At 43.1% G+C, this 19,420-nt stretch overlaps 2 protein-coding genes across 5 annotated transcripts in view; one reads left to right on the top strand and one right to left on the bottom strand.

Moving 5' to 3' along the window:
* The window catches only part of LOC147157581 (ras/Rap GTPase-activating protein SynGAP-like), a 28,255-nt gene extending 12,479 nt beyond the window's left edge, over positions 1-15,776 (top strand). For 2 of the 4 annotated variants that reach the window (XM_086062550.1, XM_086062547.1), the window contains 14 exons: positions 138-236; positions 794-1,033; positions 1,257-1,592; positions 1,661-1,805; positions 2,550-2,694; positions 2,783-3,019; positions 3,698-4,162; positions 5,540-5,741; positions 5,829-6,401; positions 7,756-8,256; positions 8,699-8,845; positions 8,985-9,196; positions 9,767-9,839; positions 11,230-15,776. In XM_086062550.1, the coding sequence (XP_085918676.1) occupies positions 138-236; positions 794-1,033; positions 1,257-1,592; positions 1,661-1,805; positions 2,550-2,694; positions 2,783-3,019; positions 3,698-4,162; positions 5,540-5,741; positions 5,829-6,401; positions 7,756-8,256; positions 8,699-8,845; positions 8,985-9,196; positions 9,767-9,839; positions 11,230-11,268 (3,414 nt within the window). In that variant the 3' untranslated portion in view covers positions 11,269-15,776. The remainder of the gene's footprint in view (positions 1-137; positions 237-793; positions 1,034-1,256; positions 1,593-1,660; positions 1,806-2,549; positions 2,695-2,782; positions 3,020-3,697; positions 4,163-5,539; positions 5,742-5,828; positions 6,402-7,755; positions 8,257-8,698; positions 8,846-8,984; positions 9,197-9,766; positions 9,840-11,229) is intronic. The other 2 variants (XM_086062549.1, XM_086062548.1) reach the window with 2 other exon arrangements.
* A 1,107-nt stretch (positions 15,777-16,883) lies between these two features.
* On the bottom strand, positions 16,884-19,082 carry LOC147157580 (relaxin-3 receptor 1-like). Its single transcript, XM_086063157.1, has one exon. It carries the CDS (start codon positions 19,064-19,066, stop codon positions 17,849-17,851), a length of 1,218 nt encoding a protein of 405 aa, XP_085919283.1. The 5' UTR covers positions 19,067-19,082; the 3' UTR covers positions 16,884-17,848.
* Positions 19,083-19,420: the final 338 nt, after the last annotated feature.

Below are 19,420 nucleotides of genomic sequence, written 5' to 3'. Positions count from 1 at the left end.
GTTTCTCCACACACAAAAGTATATATGAGGCAAATATTTCGGCATTGGTCTAATTCAATGTACTCATTTTAGTCACAAATGCCGTACTTTGGCTGGAGGTTCATGTGGCAAAAATGGTCTTTCTTTTCTATCTTTAGGTGACCACCAATTCAGGGACAAAATGTTTCGCCTGCCGTTCTGCTTCAGAGAGAGACAAGTGGATTGAAAACCTGCAAAGAGCTATCAAACCCAACAAGGTGAACCTAATACTGATTGAAGTCTGATTTTATAATAAAATGTGGGTATTGGATGAGGTCCTGGCTCATTAACTCATTCAAACCCCAAAATATGTAAATATGTCCTTCACTCCCAAAAACTTATTTATACAGTTTTTAGGTTTTGGTGCAGCTTCTGACATGAAGAGGTGGCTTAAAGCAACGGTAGTAATGACAAAAAAATGGCCAGCGGGTGGTAGCAGAGTATAAGAGATCAGCCAGGGCCATGTTGCAACAAGCTCTTTTTGACAGTGTTTTCACCAGGAATGTGAATATCGATTAAACTTGGCTATATTCTAATACTAATTGCTGCAAAACGGAAACGGATACAAATATACTTTTTTTTTCCTGATGAAAGAAGAGACTCAAATCTTTCTTTTGGTAGGTTCCATGTTTTGATAGCAATAGGACACAATAATCTGTGGGCCTTGCAAACTAAGTCAAAATCCAATAAAACAGCCGGGAGCCAAGGGGGGTTGCTTGAGTGAAAATGGCTTGGAGACAATGAGTTAAACGTCCCCCCCACCTCCGTTGTCCAGGACAACAGCAGGCGTGTGGACAACGTACTCAAGTTATGGATCATTGAAGCCCGGGACCTGCCGACCAAGAAGCGCTACTACTGTGAGCTGTGTCTGGACGACATGCTGTACGCCCGCACCACCAGCAAACCTCGCACGGACACCGTTTTCTGGGGCGAGCATTTCGAGTTCAACAACCTGCCCACCATTCGTAGCCTTCGCTTGCACCTCTACAAAGAGACGGACAAAAAGAGACGCAAGGTAATGTGCTGTGTATGGGCCTTAGTAACCAAATTTGGTTCCTTTCCTGTTAAAAGCTTTTATTAGCAGCTGCGGTTCCTCGCCCAATGTTGGGTTGACTTACCAAGTAATCTGTATACTGCATAAAAACCGCTAAGTGACCAAATATGGTTCCTTGCCTGACTTAAGTGACCAAATATGGTTCCAGATGGCTACTGGCTACATCGTGTTGTTGTGATTGCAGGAGAAAAGCACATACCTCGGCCTCGTCAGCATCCCCATCTCCAGCATCACGGGCCGACAGTTTGTGGAGCAGTGGTACCCCGTCATCCAGTCCAGCGTTTTGGCCAAGAGCGGCGGCGTTGGGAGCGGCAAAATCATCAACGCCTCCCTCCGCGTCAAGTCGCGCTACCAGACCATGAACATCCTCCCCATGGAGCTGTACAAGGAGTTCGCCGAGTACATCACCAACAACTACCGAACACTGTGCGCAGTTCTGGAGCCGCTGTTGAGCGTGAAGAGCAAGGAGGAAGTGGCGTTTGCTCTGGTGCACATCCTCCAAAGCACTGGGAAAACTAAGGTAGACAAGAAGCGAGGCTTAAACGTGAAAATCGTTAACTTGCCAACACAATCGCGACCTCCTTTCAGGAGTTCCTGTCTGACATGGCGATGTGCGAGGTGGATCGTTTCATGGAGCGTGAGCACATGATCTTTCGGGAGAACACGCTCGCCACGAAGGCTGTGGAGGAGTACCTCAAGCTGATTGGTCACCGATACCTCAAGGATGGGATCGGTAAGATTTGGGGGGGAAACCCGAAAATTGCTTCCGTCGGCCATACATTGCTTTAGGTTGACAATGAAGTGACAAAATATGGTTCCAGCTCGGTTAAAAGCTAAGTTGCCAAATAAGGTTCCTTGCCTGCTAGAGGGCTAAGTTAGTAAATGTCCCTTCCCTGATAAAGCGTCACGTTGCAAAATAGGATTCCCTGCCTGATAATTATCGAAGTTACCATACCAAATATGGTTCCTTGCCTGACTTAAATTAACAAAATGTTACCAAATAGGGTTCCTAGCCTTTGCATTGCTAAGTTACCAAATATGGTTCTTTGCTTGATAAGTGGCTAAATGAGCAATTGTGGTTTCTTGCACATTAGAACCTATGTTGCCAAATATGGTTCCTTATCCAAGTCAAAAAATCTGATTCCCTGTCCGATAACTAGCTAAGTAACCATATATGGTTCCTTTTCTGTCCGAATTTTTTTTTACCAAATATGGTTGCTAGCCTTTACATTTCTAAGTTACCAAATATGGTCCCTTGCTTGATGAGTGGCTAAGTCAATGACGGTTAAATGTACATTTGAACCTAAGTTGCGAAATATGGTACCTTGTCCATTATAAGCTAAGTTTTCAAATAGGCAAAAGCCAAGTTGCCGAATAACGCTGACCAGTGGCTACGATACCATACACATTAAAAGATAAGTTACCAAATATGGTTCCTTAGCTGTGAAACGACTAAATATGTCCCGATGTGATTCAGGTGACTTCATCCGAGCCTTGTATGAATCTGAGGAGAACTGCGAGGTGGACCCCATGCGAGTCCCGCCATCAGTCCTGGCTGACCACCAAGCGAACCTTCGCATGTGCTGTGAGCTTTTACTCTGCAAGATCATCAACTCTCTCTGGTGCGTATGTGATCCGTCCAAAGTAAGTCTTCTTTATGAATCTCCTGCATACTCGCTGATCACGAGCCTCGTCCTGTTCCTGTTCCAGCATTTTCCCCCGCGACCTGAAGGAGGTGTTTGCCTCATGGCGGGCCCGTTGCGCCGAGCGCGGCCGAGAGGACCTGGCCGACAGCCTCATCAGCTCCTCGCTTTTCCTTCGCTTCATGTGCCCGGCCATCATGTCGCCTTCGCTCTTCAGCCTGACGCAGGAGTACCCGGCGGAGCGCACATCGCGGACCCTCACGCTCATCGCCAAGGTCATGCAGAACCTGGCTAGCTTCAGCAAGTGAGTCCTTGCCTATTAATAGATCACTTCCTAAATTTAGGTCGATTTATTAAATATGGTCCCATCACTGGTGAACTTTTAGCAACTGTGGTTTCTCGCACAATAAGGTCGCATAAATAGCTCCTCGCCTGATAATGTTATCACACACCTGTCCTGTCAAAAGGCTAAGTTACCAAATATGGTTTGTTGGCTAATGAGGTGGCTCAGTTACCAAATATGGTTTCTTGCACAATAAGCTAGCATAAGTAGCTCCTCACCTGATGATGCAGGTAATGTTATCACGTCCTGTCCTGTCAAAAAACTAAGTTACCAAATATGGTTACTTGGCTCATAAAGTGGCTCAGTTACCAAATATGGTTCCTTGCACAATAAGCTAGCATAAGTAGCTCCTCACCTCATGATGCAGGTAATGTTATCACGTCCTGTCCTGTCAAAAGGCTAAGTCACCAAATATGGTTTGTTGGCTAATAAAGTGGCTCAGTTACCAAATATGGTTCCTTACCTAATAATATCAAAACACTAAGTTACCAAATATTTTTTTTGCCGCTTTGGAGCTAAGTTACCAAATTGTCCGGGTCATGCAAAACCCGGCCAACATCATTTTAATTAATTGCTCGATCCACTTTAGTTCCACTTTAGTAACACATTAGCGTCAATATAAACTTGTACACGCCGCAGGTTTGGGCCCAAGGAAGAATACATGTACTTCATGAACGAGTTCCTGGAGATGGAGTGGTGCTCCATGCAGCAGTTCCTCTACGAAATCTCCAACATGGACGCCGGAGGGAACGCCGGCGGCTTCGAGGGCTACATCGACCTCGGCAGGGAGCTGTCCATGCTGCACAGCCTGCTGTGGGAGGTCATGGGCCAGCTCAGCAAGGTTGTGCGACGTAGGCATGAAAGCAGTACAATTCCGATTGGTCGCTGTGACATTTTCCCAACCTGCCCACAGGACGCTATTCTCAAACTGGGTCCGCTGCCTCGGCTGTTGAACGACATCAGCGTGGCCCTGCGGAACCCTCAGCTGCACGCCGCCACCAACCACCAGCCCGAGCGGCCCAAGGACAGACTCTTCTCTCGGCCCACGTTCAATCGCCTCATGTCGTCCGACTTCCAGAGCCTGATGATGCGCGACTTGAACAGGTAGGCGTCCCCATCCTGCTAATCCCCCCCCCCCCTCCTCCATTTACCAAAATAGATCGTGTCCTCCGGGAGGCCTCACCGTGTCGGGTAATTCTTAACGCGGCGTGACACAGCAGCGTCACACGGGTGTAATTAACAGTGAAGCACAGAACGAGAAAGCTCACAGGATGGGAATTCTGCGAGTCCAAACACAATGCCTGGCTTATTTCTGAGAGCCCCTCTAATGTCACCTAATTTATTCCAAAGGCGGTAAGTATTTTATCAATCGGTAATTGCCAGCACCATCTGTTCCCAGACCCTCTTAGCCAAACCCCCTTTTTCTCAGCCTCGCACTTCCTATTATCAGGAGACACCGGCTGTCATTACAATCTAACTCTTTAAATGAGAACTCTTCACGTGAGAGCAATAACAGTTGTAATGCTGCCCCCCCCCCCCCCCCCACCCCAAGCACTTACACATGCACGCACGCACACGCATTTGCCATGATAAATCATTCCAGTGGTGTTTGTACGATGTTATCCAATGACAAATGTGCTGAACCGAGGTTTATTGTATTAAAAAAAGGAAATACATGCCTCCCTTTTCCTATCAGAAAAAAAGACAAGTAACAAGTTAAATTAGATTATGCAATTTCTGGAGAATCTTAGTGCTGAAATTAATTTAAAAAAAATAGGCAAACGTGAAATGATGTTTGGAATGATATTAATTGATATGGAATGGTAGGAGCTGTTCTGAATGAGCTGAATAGTTTGAAGTTAGAGTGGCTTGAATCGGTCATCAAATGTGGAAATTGGAGGTAAAAGTAATTAAAAAATTTCTTAATTTGGGTCTTTTCGTTTGAAATTTTGAAAAAAAAGAAGGGAATAGGAATGAGCTAAACAGTTTAAAGTGGGAACGGTTTGAATTGGTCAACAAATGAGTAAATTAGTTTAAAAAATAATAATTTGGGGCTTTTATTTATATTTATGGGGAGAAAAAAAGGAATATGAATGAGCTTAGCAGTTTGGAGTTGAAAAATAAATTAGTAAAAAAAAAAGTTAATTTTTTTTGGGGGAAATGGAATAGAAATTAACTGTTGGAATGGTTTGAATAAGAAATGTGTAAATTAGTAGTTACATTTTTTTAATTCAATTATGATTATTAATTATAATGAATAATAATAAATATATTACAATTAATTAATCAATTAAATGTGTAAATGAGTATTTTTCAAAAATCTTAATTTTTAATTTTGGGGGCGGGAATAGGAATCATTTTAACAGTTTGAAGTTGCAAATTGAATTGGTCAAAAAAAAGAAAAAACGGCAGGGACTAATCTGCTGAGTCAGGTGGGGCTTTGCAATATCACCGCTCATGCCTGGTGTGTCATGTGTCAAGTTCTATCGACATCTCGCGCCTGCCGTCGCCCCCGACCGTGTCGGCCGTCGAGTCCCTCTCGTCCAACCTCAACATGAGGCGGCAGGCCGAACGAGACCTGCGCTCGTCTCGGGAGGTGTTCTACGTCACCCGGCCACCGCTGGCCCGCTCCAGCCCGGCATACTGCACCAGCAGCTCGGACATCACGGAACCGGACCCTAAGGTAGAATTTCTGACTTTTTTTTTACCAACAAAAGAACTTTGATTTGGATGCTGTCTAATTACGTTGTGTTGTTGTCGCTGTTGTCAGGCTCACAGTGTGAATAAAAGCGTGTCGATGATGGACCTCCAAGACTCGCGCATGAACAGCATCTCCAACCTGAACTCCGTGGGCGACATGCTAACCTCCTCCCAGGCCTCCATCGCCGGCCTGGGCCACAGCTTCGGCAACTTGGGCGGGCCCCTCCGAATGGGCGGCCACCTGCCCAGCGGCTCGGCGGGCTCCGGCCTGAGGCTGAGCCAGATCGGCCACATCGGCGGCCCCACCGAGTCCATCTCCCAGCAGCAGCAGCAGGCGGCGGCGGCCATGCACTACCCGCTGTCCTTCCAGAACCCTCTCTTCCACCTGGCGGCGCAGAACTCCCCGGCCCAGCCTCCGCCGCCGCCGCTCCTGTTGGCCCCGGAGCCCGAGAACGGCCACCACGATTACACGCCGGCGTTCGGCAATAACGCCTTCTCCCGCAGCGAGGACCTTTCGGCGCTGCGCTCTCAGAACAGCCTGGTGCAGCCCAGCATCGTCCACTCGCATAGCTACAGCGACGATTTCAGCCGGCAGAACCAGAACAATGATTTTGTCTGGCATCAGCTCTCACTGCAGGTGCAGGTCAGTGTGTGACTTCTTCTGTGCGTGCAAAATCTGAATTTCCATTCAGTGTTCTATCCCAAGTGAATTGCCAAACATTCATCTCGATTTTGGTACTACACAGTTAAGGCCAGTAACACAGAAGTCGTGTAACACATTACATTTGAAGAACAGGAACTAGAAATGTCAAATTTGATACAATGTGTTATTTGCCACCCACACTGTGTAGATTGCAGTGGTTCTAATGATACCGTTATGTACCGGAGTGTCCTGAGCTATTTCTGTCCTGCTGCGTGGGCTGCAATGGATCTCTCAGCCTCTTGTTTTTTTTTTTTTTTTTTTTTAATACAGTTGGTGCTAGGACTATTGTTCTCGTTGAATTAATTACCAACTTGTCTTTTTTTTTTTTTTTTTTTTCAAATGTTATTAACCATCTTCTACCAATTGGGACAGGAAGGAATATTAGAATAAGATATATACAGCAGTTACTTAAGTGGCAAACATATACAATCCCCTCCAAAAGTATTGGAACGGCAAGGTCAACATTTTTGTTGTTTTATACTGAAAATATTTGGGTTTCAGATCAAAAGTTGATTATGAGTCAAAAGTTCAAAGTTCCAGCTTTTATTTCATTGTACAGTATTTACACTTAGATGTGTTAAACCAGTGGTTCTCAAATGGGGGTGCGTGAAGGCACTCCAGGGGGTGCGTGAGATTTTAGAATATATTTTTAAAGTATATGTAAATATTTCAGAAAGATATAAATAAGTTCACAAAATTATTTTTATATTCAATTTCAGTATCCTAAAAAAAAACAGCATCTCCCCCATACCAGAATGGTTCGACCCAACTTGTCTTAAGCCACTTGTCAATCACTTGAAAACTTTATTTAAAAAACTTTATTTGATCCCAAATTTGTTAATGTTGATAATACAAATCGTGATTTATAATATTAGCTTCTTTTTTTGTTGTTAATTTTTGTATTTCCAAATAGTTCAAATGGCCACGTAAATACAAATAGTGTTCCAAAGTTTTAATAAATCAGATAATGCAGCACTCGGTTTTAAGTCTTTTTTATTTTTATTTTTTCAATCAGAAATGTTTTGCACTGGTTAGGGTGTACTTGGCTGAAAAAATATTTCCCATGGGGTACGTCACTGAAAAAAAGGTTGAAAACCACTGTGTTAAACAACTCAGGACAGGACACACCTTCTTTTTGAACCCACCCACTTTTAAATAGGACAAAAGTTTTGGAACAGACACCTTTTCTGAAATTTTCCATTGTACTGCATGTCCCTTTTAACATAAAGCTCCATTCACAACCATTTGGTGTTCAATTTTTCAAGCTTTCGTTCCTCTCAAACCGCCTCCTCAGGAATCCCTCCAGCAGCAGCACATGATGGGCGTCGCTTCTCAAACGCCCACCGGAACCGGCACGCCCGCTTCTTTGGCCACGCCTCCTACGACCGTCCACCCGGTGCGCCAGTCCTCCATCGCCCCCCAGCTGCTCAAGTCCCAGCGCTCCATCAACACCCCGGCCACGGCCACGCCGCCCAAGGCCCGACCCCAGAGCAGGAATCTCCTACTGGAGTCCAGCGACACCAACTTTGTCCAGAACAAACAGCGGCAAACTCAGCCGGCGCCACAACAGCAGCAGCAGCAGCAACCAACACAAACGCAGCAGCAGGAAGCTGCGACGGACAGTCCGGCTCCCGGGCTGCCGTTTCAAACGGGCGTCACCAAAGAGAACCAGAACCCATCCTCCGTCGCGGCCACCGCCGAGGACTCGACGGACACGCCCACCAAAAGCGGCAAAAAGTCGCAACAGCTGCAGCCTCCGCAGCAACATCTGCTTAAGCCGCTCGGCAACAAGCAGGTCAGTCATTTGGTTTTTAACGACTCGAACTGCAGAAGGTAGAGAGTCTCGTCGAAAATGTTGTTAAAGACGTCGCCGCATAATGTAACGTTCTTAACATGACACAGAGAACATGAGTCTTTAATTCAACTATATCTGGGTAGGGACTGCTGATTTGGTTAGCAACAGAGTTCAAATAGGCTCATGCAAATCTTCCTCGTCTTTTTGTATCATAATACAATTCAATTATTACAGTGACATGACTTGAGTGTAACTATTTTGGTGCCTTGGTAGGTGCTGCTGTTTTGGTTCGCAATAGCATTCAAATAAGCTCAGCGGCAAACTGCCCATGTGAAAACGTATTCAGTGGTTTTTTTTAGAGGAGAAACAAATGCAGATAAATCCTCCCCTCATAGTAACCGTAACCAAACGTTTTTTTTTTTCTTCTCCTTGTCATTTTCAGGGTTCCCAGTCCAACCTGAATGAGCGCACAGTGGCCTGGGTGTCCAACATGCCGCATCTTTCCGCCGACATCGAGAGCCTGCGGCCCGACCGCGAGGGCCAGCTTAAGGAGTACTCCAAGAGCATGGACGAATCCCGTCTGGAGAGGGTTAGCAACGCATATTTTTGGATTATGTTTTCACTGCTATCACCGAAAGTTAGCTTAGGTTAACTGAAGATTCCAAAATTGTCCATAGCTGTTCATTTGAAGGAATTATTACTCAGCGAAACCGCATCCTCCCTTGCAGGTGAGGGAGTACGAGGACGAGATCCACTCCTTGAAGGAGCGCCTGAAGATGTCCCATCGCAAGCTGGACGAATACGAGCACAGGCTCGTGTCGCAGGAGCAGCAGACCAGCAAGATCCTGCAGCAGTACCAGTGCCGCTTGGAGGACAGCGAGCGGCGTCTTAAGCAGCAACAAGTCGAGAAGGACTCCCAAATCAAAGGCATCATCAACAGGTGACGCTTCAGCCAACGTCCGCCGTCCCCCTTATTGATTTTATTTACGTTTATTTTCCCCCCCGACGACCCTAACACACATCTTTTGGGGGTGATATAATAAAATATTCAATATCTGTATGAAAGAAATAAAACACAGGATCGACAGCCATAATTCTAACACAGTATCCAAAGTCTTTTTATTGGCCCACTTAATATTCTTAAAATAAAAATAAGGTTTTTGAAAAGAAATTACAATGTTCAATGTAGTTAAAATTAGGTTAATGCTAGTTTTTGGCGAGAAAGAGGCATCCTCGTTAGCCAATTAGCCCATCTTAGCATAAAAGCAGCATAGCCAATCATTTGTCGTTGTTTTTAGCATCTATCTGAGATGACAGGTATAAAACATATTGCCGGAGCGGGTGATAGCAAACAAACACAGCATGCCAAGACTTCAATATAATTATAATAATAATAAAAAATAAAAATAATAATAATAATAATGAATTGATGATTTAAAAAAAAAAAAAACTTTTGTAGCTCTTCTTTTTTTGTCAAGCGCTATGTTTGTTTCTATTTCCCTGTTGTCAGACTCATGGCTGTGGAAGATGAGCTGAGAGGGGGTGCCATTCCTGATATTAAGCCTCGAATCCTCACAGACCAGGTTAGTGCCTGAGTCTATACATATACATACATATATGACTTTTTTTTTTTTTTTTAATCATTGCCACTCGCTCCACAAACATCATTCTCCATTTGTAGTCAGTGCAGGCTCCCATACACATATTCCACCTTGTTGCCATCTATTCCAAACGACATCCTAAGTGACAGTCAAAAGATGGATGCTAATCCAGTAGGGGGAAGTGGAGGGTTGGCTTTGCGAAGGAATATCATGTCCTCAATACTCACAAGGAAAATAATGTACTGCAATATACGTTTATTAGAGCACGGTGTGACTCACCAGAGGCTGGTGAGTGTTCTGGTGCTGCAAGGCCGCCTTGTTCTCGCCCGAATCAGTTATTAGTGTTGACAAATGATATTCCTTCAATATTTGTTTGTGCGCTGCTTTCAAAAGCAAAAGCAAAAGCAATATTTCACCGTTTTTGCCATACAGTGAAACTTTTAAGAATGCAATGAAGTGACCTTCCGATTAGCCAATCACAGCACAGCATAGCACAGAACAGGCCCCGCCCACTGGTCTTTGCCGTGAATTATGCAATCAGTTGAGATTAATTTAGTGCTACTCACTAAGGCCTCATTTCTATGGTTATCCAATTACGCAAACGGGCTACATTTTTGCAATGTTTTTATTGGCCTGTTCCCTGTTGAACTAAAACAATTGAACAAACGATGCAGCTAAATGACTATAAAGCTACACATACGTTAAAAATGCTCTGTACATCCACACGCGTCATCCACGTAGCCAGTTGAACTCGTCAAAATTCGAAAGGCAGTCTAAATGACATTTCTGCCCAAGTGCTATCATTGTGCTACTGACAATCTAACAAGGCTAGCCTTTGCGTTAGCTATTGCTTTTTGAATGGAGTAGAAAATTAGCTAATGAAGCAACTCTCCAGCAACAAACAACAGGTTAAATCCCTCAAAAAGTCAACAGCAACCAATATAAGCTATAGAATTATCTGGAAATCTGTTCTGTATGCTGTTGTTGACGTTGAACTACTCATGTGTGGCCTTGACCCTTGCTAAGCTAACGCGCGAATGAACTAAGTATCACTAGCTTTAAAAAAAAAAGGAAGAAACTATGGAGCTGTTCTGTCATTATAAACCTACCTACTTATACTACTGTAACGGTATGCTTCTGTGCTAAGCTAACAAAGTTGGCTACAGGGTCTTGGTTGCACGGTTTGTTGTATTGGCTTTGGGGGCATTCGATTCTAGAGGAATTTGGTATTTGATAAATAAACATGAGCAATGGTTTTAAATGGCGTACATGTGTTCATCAAATTTCCCCCAAATGTTGCTACCTTGTTCAAAATGCTGACGTTATTATTAAGCCAGCCTGGACTTGATCCGCTTTCTTTATCTCCTTACAGTCTATCTGCCAGGGATATGGGGGCCTCCCTGGATCCTGACTGCCACTACGAAAGCGACCAGGATCCGTGATGGTCATCCAAGTGTGAGCGCAAAACCGCCCCCCTCCAAACCACTCCACTTGAAGATCTGCTTGCCAGTCAAGTAGGACCACACACACCCAGGGTCCTTGTCGCTTACCGAAACTTTTCAAACAACTTCTGACAATCACTTCACGGCGGAAAACCAATTTGTACAAAGACTCATATTCGAGCCAACATTCCAAGTTTCTTGAGCTAAACCTACGCGGGGATGAAGATTTGGGAGATTTTTTTTCCCATTGCAAAGCAGTACTAAAAATGCAGAAGCACAATTAAAGCAGGCCGTTTATAGATTCATCCTTAAATTTGATCTGAAAGCCCACGCATCATTGTCGAACGTTTCATTTTTTTATGTTGCGGTGGAATGATTGTAAGCCACTTTCACAAAAAGGAACCCTAAAATGCAGCATCAGAGCCGTAACACAAGACCCCCGTGTTTTCCTTTCACACAGTTTCCTGCAAGTTGCAATCAAATAATTATGCGAGACATACTGGATAATTTAAAAAAAAAAACTTCCCAGACAGCAGCAGTCTATCATCATCTTTCCATTTTTTAAATGGCAATCAATATGTAATTTGTTTTTTTAACCCGACACAGTAAAATCCATTCTTGAAGTCATAAACTCAGATTAAAAAAAATATATATCTGAAATTGAAAAACAGGCCACAGGAATAAATGTGGTTTTAGCACTTAAATGGTTGCGTTTACCTGACTCAGAACTTTGGTAATGATGTTAGCTTGTTGCCGCCACAGTCAGTCCAGACTACGACCCAATTATGCGTCATCAGCCATATTTTTTATTCAAGGGTCTTTTTTTTTTTGCCAATTGAAAATGGAGAGAACAAATGCTACACTGATTAACATGTTAAATAGATTGATTTTTCTGGCGCCATTGTGATACTACCGCCAAAGGCAGAAAATTCCCACTGATTTTTAAATTGAACACTAAAAAGGCTGGGAAAATACGATTCCTTGAAATGATTATAAATGCTGCATTTCTCTAAGTAGCTGCCATGATTAGTCACTTTTAGAAAATAAAGTTATTTGCACACAACTGCTGAGCCCATTTGAAGTCTGTTGCTAACCAAAACAGCAGCACCACCAAAAAAGAGTGCAGACTTACCGGTTGTAATTGAGTATAAAAAAAAAAAAAGAGATTTTATGTGGTTACTCCAAATTTTGTGTTTTGTGTCATTTCTCCATCACAGTCCTTTTTTTATTTTGTTTTTAACTCCACTTCCAACTTGACTTGAATCGCAATACACCGCCGGCAGTGTTTTAACATGATTACTGAGAAACGCACAAGTCGTCTTTGCAATACAGGGTAGTTGAAAATCCCCGTAAGGCCGCTTAATGTTGTTTATTGTGTCGGTGGCCTTTTTAAGACTGATAAACGGTGGATTTAAATGTCAAGGCTTTACTTTCATGTAATAAACGCATCCCACCATCTATACTCTAATCCGCCACCATTTGCGGAACATTTCTAAGCGCGCTTGAAGAAATGTCTGCAAACCAGTATGGCAACATGGACGACCATCACAGGGGTGGGCCAACACATTTACATGATCAATGAATGAAGACATGAATATTTACATTTGAATTTTTGTCGTCTTCTTTTTTTTTGCATGAAATTAGCCGTTTTTCTCCAAAATTTATTTATTTTTTAATTCATTTTTTCAATAAATAGGTGGTTCATGGTGGTGGTTAATTTCAATATAAACAATGAAATAATTATTTATCATTAAAGAAACTTTTACACACACAATTTTTACCTCCATTTTAAAAATCCTGTAAGACTCTTGAGTACTAAAGTTTGCCCACCCCCGCTATAAATGAACTTTATTTATACGTTTTTTTGTAAAACATGGATTTGAAAAGTGTTCTATAAATCCTATTATACTGTATAGCAAGTTGTAAGTTCACTGACTCATCTGTTTGTGCGGCATCGATTTGCATGTGCTTCTGAAAACGCGAGGATGAGTAAGCTACGTATTCTGAATATTCTCATGATGTGCATTTTCAAAAGGACATTTTCTCACATTTCCTGACTTTTTGGCTTTATACATCGTGAACGTGGGAACGATGGAGGCAACTAAATGGATGCAGGGTACCGGGGAACACAGCAACAACGGCAACTGGAGAACAAGTGTAATATTTGTAAATTAAGCGTCTCTTTTGTAGTCGGGTGATGAATTAATACTGTGTTGTAACTATGAGTCATTTCTATTACAAAGTTCATGAATTGCTCTTTTAACCTCTTGCCTTTAAAAAAATGTTTTCTTTTAAGATGAATAGCAACTATAGAAAGGTTTTTATGTTGGTTACCAGAAACATATAACATTTGTGTTAAAAATGCACTCCTAGATAAGACTACTATAAAGATTTTTTTTAAATTATTATTATTATTTTGCATTACAGAGTTTGATGTACGTCTGGCTCCTAAACTGGAACGTAACTGGTATTATCTATTCTCATATGTATTCTAATAATCAATGGCCGTCAGGAATGGACTTGTTGTGAACGGATTATCTACTGTACATTATTATGATTATTAAGATACATTATTCAGAGTCTACAGAGTCTATGGTGATGGCACCAGTCAAGATACAAAAATGGGTTACAATTTTCTTTTGAATAATGTTTGGATTTATTTTACGTTGTTTGGCCTGCACTTTGGTTTATTTAATGTATTTGTTTTCCTGTGGGAAAAAATGTTCTATGAATAGGATCATGAGAGGATACAATCATATGATTGAGACCATTTGTTTTCTAAAATTGTAAAATTCTAAAGATAGATTGTCAACATTTCAACATTTTTATTCATTTCTTACATTTTCCAGTTATTAACAATTTCAATTTGGCTTTTTTTTTTGTGTGTGTATTTTACTTTCATTAGGTTTTAACACTTGTTTATTTAAATGTTAACTGTATTTAATCTTTCAATCTTTTACTAAGATTATTAAAATGTTTCTTTTATTTTTAATATTTATATTTAATGTTACTTTTATTTTTCATCTTTTTGTTTTTAACTTTTCAGAACATTGCTGCCTCTTACAGGTCAGTCTGGGTACTACGTCCAGTGAGAGCCTTCTGCTTAAAGCTTAAAAGTAAAAAAAAAATTAATTCAGGAAGCAAGCTGTCTGAAATGTAAAATGTAAAAAAAGAACAATTTTATTTTCTCCATACATACGATAAAAGATTTTAAAATGTTTTAAAAGGTATACCTTTTAAAACGTTGTTGCCAGATAAACAGCTGGCCTGGCTGTTGCTTGTTCTTCTTTCTTCTTCTTTTTAAATTTCAACACGCTGCTGCCTCTCATAGGCCAGTCTGGGTACTACGTCAGCTCCTCAATCGCATTAGAACACAGGATTTTTTTGATTTTTTTTGTCTCACATTTCAATGCTACACAGATTAGCGCGTTACATAGGTACAAGTAATGATTTTAAGTGTGTTCAAGTATATTTGCGTATTTCCCAATGCATTTTGGTATGTCAGGCCGTTTTAGCATTTCCACTTTTTGTCCCCACTAGTAAGACAATTCAGCGCAGTATTACTGATGGTGCTTCCTCGTGAGCACAAATTGCGTACTGGTTGGCTAACGTAAACTGGATATCAAGTATATTGAATGAATGCTCAAATGGCGTTCCATATTTTCATGATAAAACATCTGAATGTTCCAATACAAGCTAACCGTTATTTTCTTGCGTCTGTTTTCATTTTTTGGTATTCTAGTTAAGTGCCATTACGAATAATCATATACTCGTATGTTTCCTGGTTTTTGGTCAGAAAACCAGAGATGACCTTTAATTTCTCAGCTTTCAAAAAGCACAACAAAGTCTATATGGGAAGATTTAATCTTATATGAATGATTAAATAACATTTAACTATGTACTATTTTGCATATTATACGAAAACATAATAGGTTATTTTGGTTGAAAATGACAAATTGTCTGGAATATATTTATGAGCCTTTTGGGCAATTCACCTCATCAGTGACAGGAAATATCTTGTACTGTATATTTTCAATGATAATCACTGAGTGACATATTTATGTATCGAAAAAAAATCACAGAGTATTTATTTCTTGGCAGCTATTTATTCTGCACAATTGACTTACTGTGCCACAGATGATTTAAATAATAGATCTTTTTTTTTTTTTCTGGGCCTCCTGGATGTAACATTTTCACTGACTTGACATTTGCTTTGAAGCAAGCCATGCCCCATTGATAAAAGCCATATCCTCTCCCTGATGTTGTATGGTGAATGTTCAATGTAGGATTTTTTTTTTTAAGTTTATAAAGGTAATTGTTATAGGTATGATTGCACTTGTAATTATGATAATCGGTGTATGTGGATTGACATGATTCGTTTGTTGATGTTTGAAACCTAAAGGAATGTATTCATTTTTCAAGGTGATTTATTTTTCCCCTTCTGAGTGAATTAAATAAAGTAATACATTCAAAGGTGGACATTTTTGTTTGGCACCTTCCTGTTCCTGCTTCTTTGGGCATCATCAAAGGGTAAGTTGTTTGTCTTTAATTCACGTTTGCCATACAATGGTTACTTTTTTTTTTTTTTTTTATAGAGTTCAGAATGTCTCCTGTGTAGTTTTTCACTGCGGGGCAACTATTTTTTTTTTTACTTTAAAAACAATAGTTACCTGTTTATAAATGCCTGTGCAGATAGTAGATTGTCAAGTGTCGACAAAAGCTGAGTAGTATTCCTACATTTTATTTTGATCATTAATGTTTATTTATATCTGTACAATGCAGAGTATGTAGCAGGACGCAGCAGGATTGAAAGGAGGGGACAACAGCACCACCATGTGGCATTTGTGAGTACTGCGGGCTTTGCATCATGTCTGAATCCCATGTATAATTCAACTATGCAAAACAGCATTAAGTTCCTCCCTCTCCAGATCATTGCAGTTATGTACATGAAATAACAATTACACCATAGGAGTGATTTATCATTTCTACATTTTTTTTTACAGTTTAATGCAGGATTTTCCAAACTGTGGCCCAAGCCCAAAATGGGTTGCGGGTACGTTGTAGGTGGTCTTGGAGTAAAATGCTATATACTACTGTATATCTTTGTGTTGACATATTTTCCCATGTTTGGAAAACCCTGATTGAATATCATACAAACTGTACACTCATACTGTATAACTTGAATATTAACAGGAGCAAGAAAGAGAAGAGGCCTCGAATGGACATGGGAACGTAGAGCACATTTGCGCACACTGTTTGTGCTATCATCCCGAAATCCAGAAGTCGTAGTTGCTCCAGTCGATTGTGCAGGTATGTACATATTATACAATCAAACATTTGATCAAAGTCTACAACATCAGCCGCACCTCGCTCAATCAAAGGATCAACATTAACGTTCGCTGGCTTTTTTGTGACACTTTGCGTTGTTGTTTTGGCAGCAGTATAGACACATAATGTGCTGTTGCCCCACAAGGTGGAGGACAGACAGCAATTTTGACCTTTGCGTCATCGTCAGGTCAAAATCCATCGAATAAATCTTGCTCATTATGTTGTTTTCATGTTAGTTTGGGGCAGAGTTCTACAGTGGGGGGGGGAAGGACGAGGAGAGATGCCATCTTTGCCTTCCGGTTGTTTGATAGGCCTGTTAGCCTGAGCGGCTTTTTTTGTGAACAAAGAATTCTAATTTGGAATGTCTGGGACCGGCGCACGTGACCACGCGTTTGACTCCATCTGTTCAACAAGAGAGGACGCTGAGCAAAGATGTAAACGCTACGTGGGCTTCTCTCACTAGCTTGCTTGCTGCCATATGCTTGTCACCTGTGATGAAAATGTAGAGTTTGTGTGTGTGTTTTGGTCCGGGTTCCATCCACTTGTCCTCAAACAGTTGGGAGCCAAATGCAGGAAGGATTTGAACCCGGAACCTAAGAAGCGTGTAGCTTTTTTTGTATTTGATTCCAAATACAATTCATCTCAATAGGGAAATTCTGTTTTCAACATCTATGTTAGCTTGCTATGCTAGCTATTTGTGGATTCAAATCAGAAAACTCCGATATGCTACGCTGACCACCGTGCTAATTGTTTTGGATCAGGTTACCAATGGGACGTTTCTGAAACTCAACTTTGATTTGGTTCGTGCGTGACTGCTGCAAGGAAGAGGACGATGTCGCCTGAAGTTTCGACTACTGCGCTAGCCTCTTATGCTAGCCATCTGGCAGTTTGGAATTCGGATGAATTACATGGCAGACATGCTAACCACTTAAATCTCAATGCGGAAAGTCGATGATCACCGTCGTGGCCGGAGGTTCCGCCTTAAGTCTGATTGGCTTGTCCGGCTGGGCGTGTTGCTGAGGGCGATGACCAACGGGTTCGCTTTCTCCCAGCAGGACAATATGGCCGGGCTCATCTTGAAGATGTTGGACCACTCGATCCTCTGTACTAAAGCCACGAGGCGGACTTTAAACCACGACTTCACATACTGCCGCTGTGGGTTTGACTTGCAAAATATACTTGATCTCGACGGAGGGGGAATTTGAAGGTTCGACCGTAGCTCTACAAAGTGGAGACTACCGTGGGGAGCGTTGACAGGGGCGTGTATCGCCTCAGGTCCGATTGGCTTGTCTGGCTGGGCATGTTGCTCAGGGGGATGGCCATCTGGCCCGCTTGTGCCGAGCCCTCATCAGCGTTGGCGGCGTAAGGCATCTTGGACATGACGGCCAGGTTCAACTTGAAGAAGATGTTGTGCAGCGCCGCTCGGTACTCCTTGCGCACCAGGCAGTAGATGACCGGGTTGAAGCAGCTACTGGTGAAGGCCAGACAGTTAGCCAGTGGGAAGAAGTAGGTCTGCGCCCCATAGAAGGAGGGGCTGATGTCGACGATGTCCAGTTGGATCAGGACGCTCCACAGCGTGAGGATGTTGTACGGGAACCAGCAGGCGCAGAAGGACAACACCACCACCGCCACCGACTTGGAGATGTCAGCCTTCCGCCGGGAGTTGCTGCCCTTCAGCTTGTGGCGGCAGAGGAAGCGTAGCAGGAGCAGGTACGACAGGATGATGGTGCCGTACGGGAGCAGGAACCCCAGAACCACGCGCAGGAGCTGGTTTATCCCCAACCAGGCGGTGCCGTCCGGGAAGAGGAGCAGGCACGCCGTGTCGTTGCCGCTTCCCACTCGACGCAGGTCGGCGAACACCGCTCGGGGCGTCGCCGCCACCAGGGCGGCCGCCCAGATGAGGGCGGTGACCGCCGGGGAGGTGCAGCGCTCGCCGCACGGCGACGCCCTCGGCTTGAGCGCGGTGGCGACGTAGCAGTAGCGTGTCAAGCTCATGGCGGTGAGGAAGAAGCAGCTGGCGAACACGTTGAGGCCTGTGAGCAGCGACACGGCTTTGCACGTCGCCACGCCGAAGGGCCAGCTGTAGTCCAGCGCGATGTCCATCGCCCAGAAAGGCAACGCCAGGGAGAACAGGAGGTGCGCCAGAGCCAGGTTGAAGACGAAGAAGTTGATGGTGCCCGTGGTGATGGTGCGCGTGGAGTAAAGCAGGAACAAGACCAGGAGGTTGCCCACCACGCCGGCCGTGGCCACCGCAAAGTAGACCACCGAGAATAGGATCCGCAACCACGGCGAGCCGTCCCCGGCCAGCTCCAGGCCGCCCGCGTACGAGCTGTCGTTATGGTGCAGCAGCAGGTGCGAGGAGTTGCACGACATGTCCACGCCGCAAGCGTTGAGGAAGTTTCGGAAAAACTCCATTCTCTTGTGGTCGCTGCTGGACATGATCCAGATGATTACAGATGCCGGGCGGGCAAGATGACAGTCGTCTGGGGCTGCGTTGAAGGGAAAGAGGAAGCCATTATTGCGTAATAGGCGCTGCGCTTTTATGAGCAAATAAGTGGATTAGCCTTGTCAGATAAACAAATTACACCCAAGTGTCAGACGCAGGGTTTGCTAATTTGATTTCATCGGCAAAGAAGACGATTTCTCTCATCGGATGAGTTAATTGACAACCACGGCATTTTTATTTTAGGCATGATGCCCTGCCCCCATCTGTTTTTTTTTTTTTAATTACGTGCAGATGCTGTGGCAAGATGGTGGTAAAATACGGACTAAATTAGCTTCTGCCTTCACTTC

This window comes from Leptonotus elevatus, chromosome 19 (genome assembly GCF_054856555.1).
Source record: "Leptonotus elevatus isolate MCC_2025b chromosome 19, RoL_Lele_1.0, whole genome shotgun sequence".
In the NCBI taxonomy this organism is placed as follows: domain Eukaryota; kingdom Metazoa; phylum Chordata; class Actinopteri; order Syngnathiformes; family Syngnathidae; genus Leptonotus; species Leptonotus elevatus.
This window is presented reverse-complemented; position numbering and strand designations above follow the sequence as displayed.

Excerpts from the sequence above, each read along its gene's own strand:
- LOC147157580 (XM_086063157.1), bottom strand. The coding sequence starts at position 19,066 with ATGTCCAGCAGCGACCACAAGAGAATGGAGTTTTTCCGAAACTTCCTC.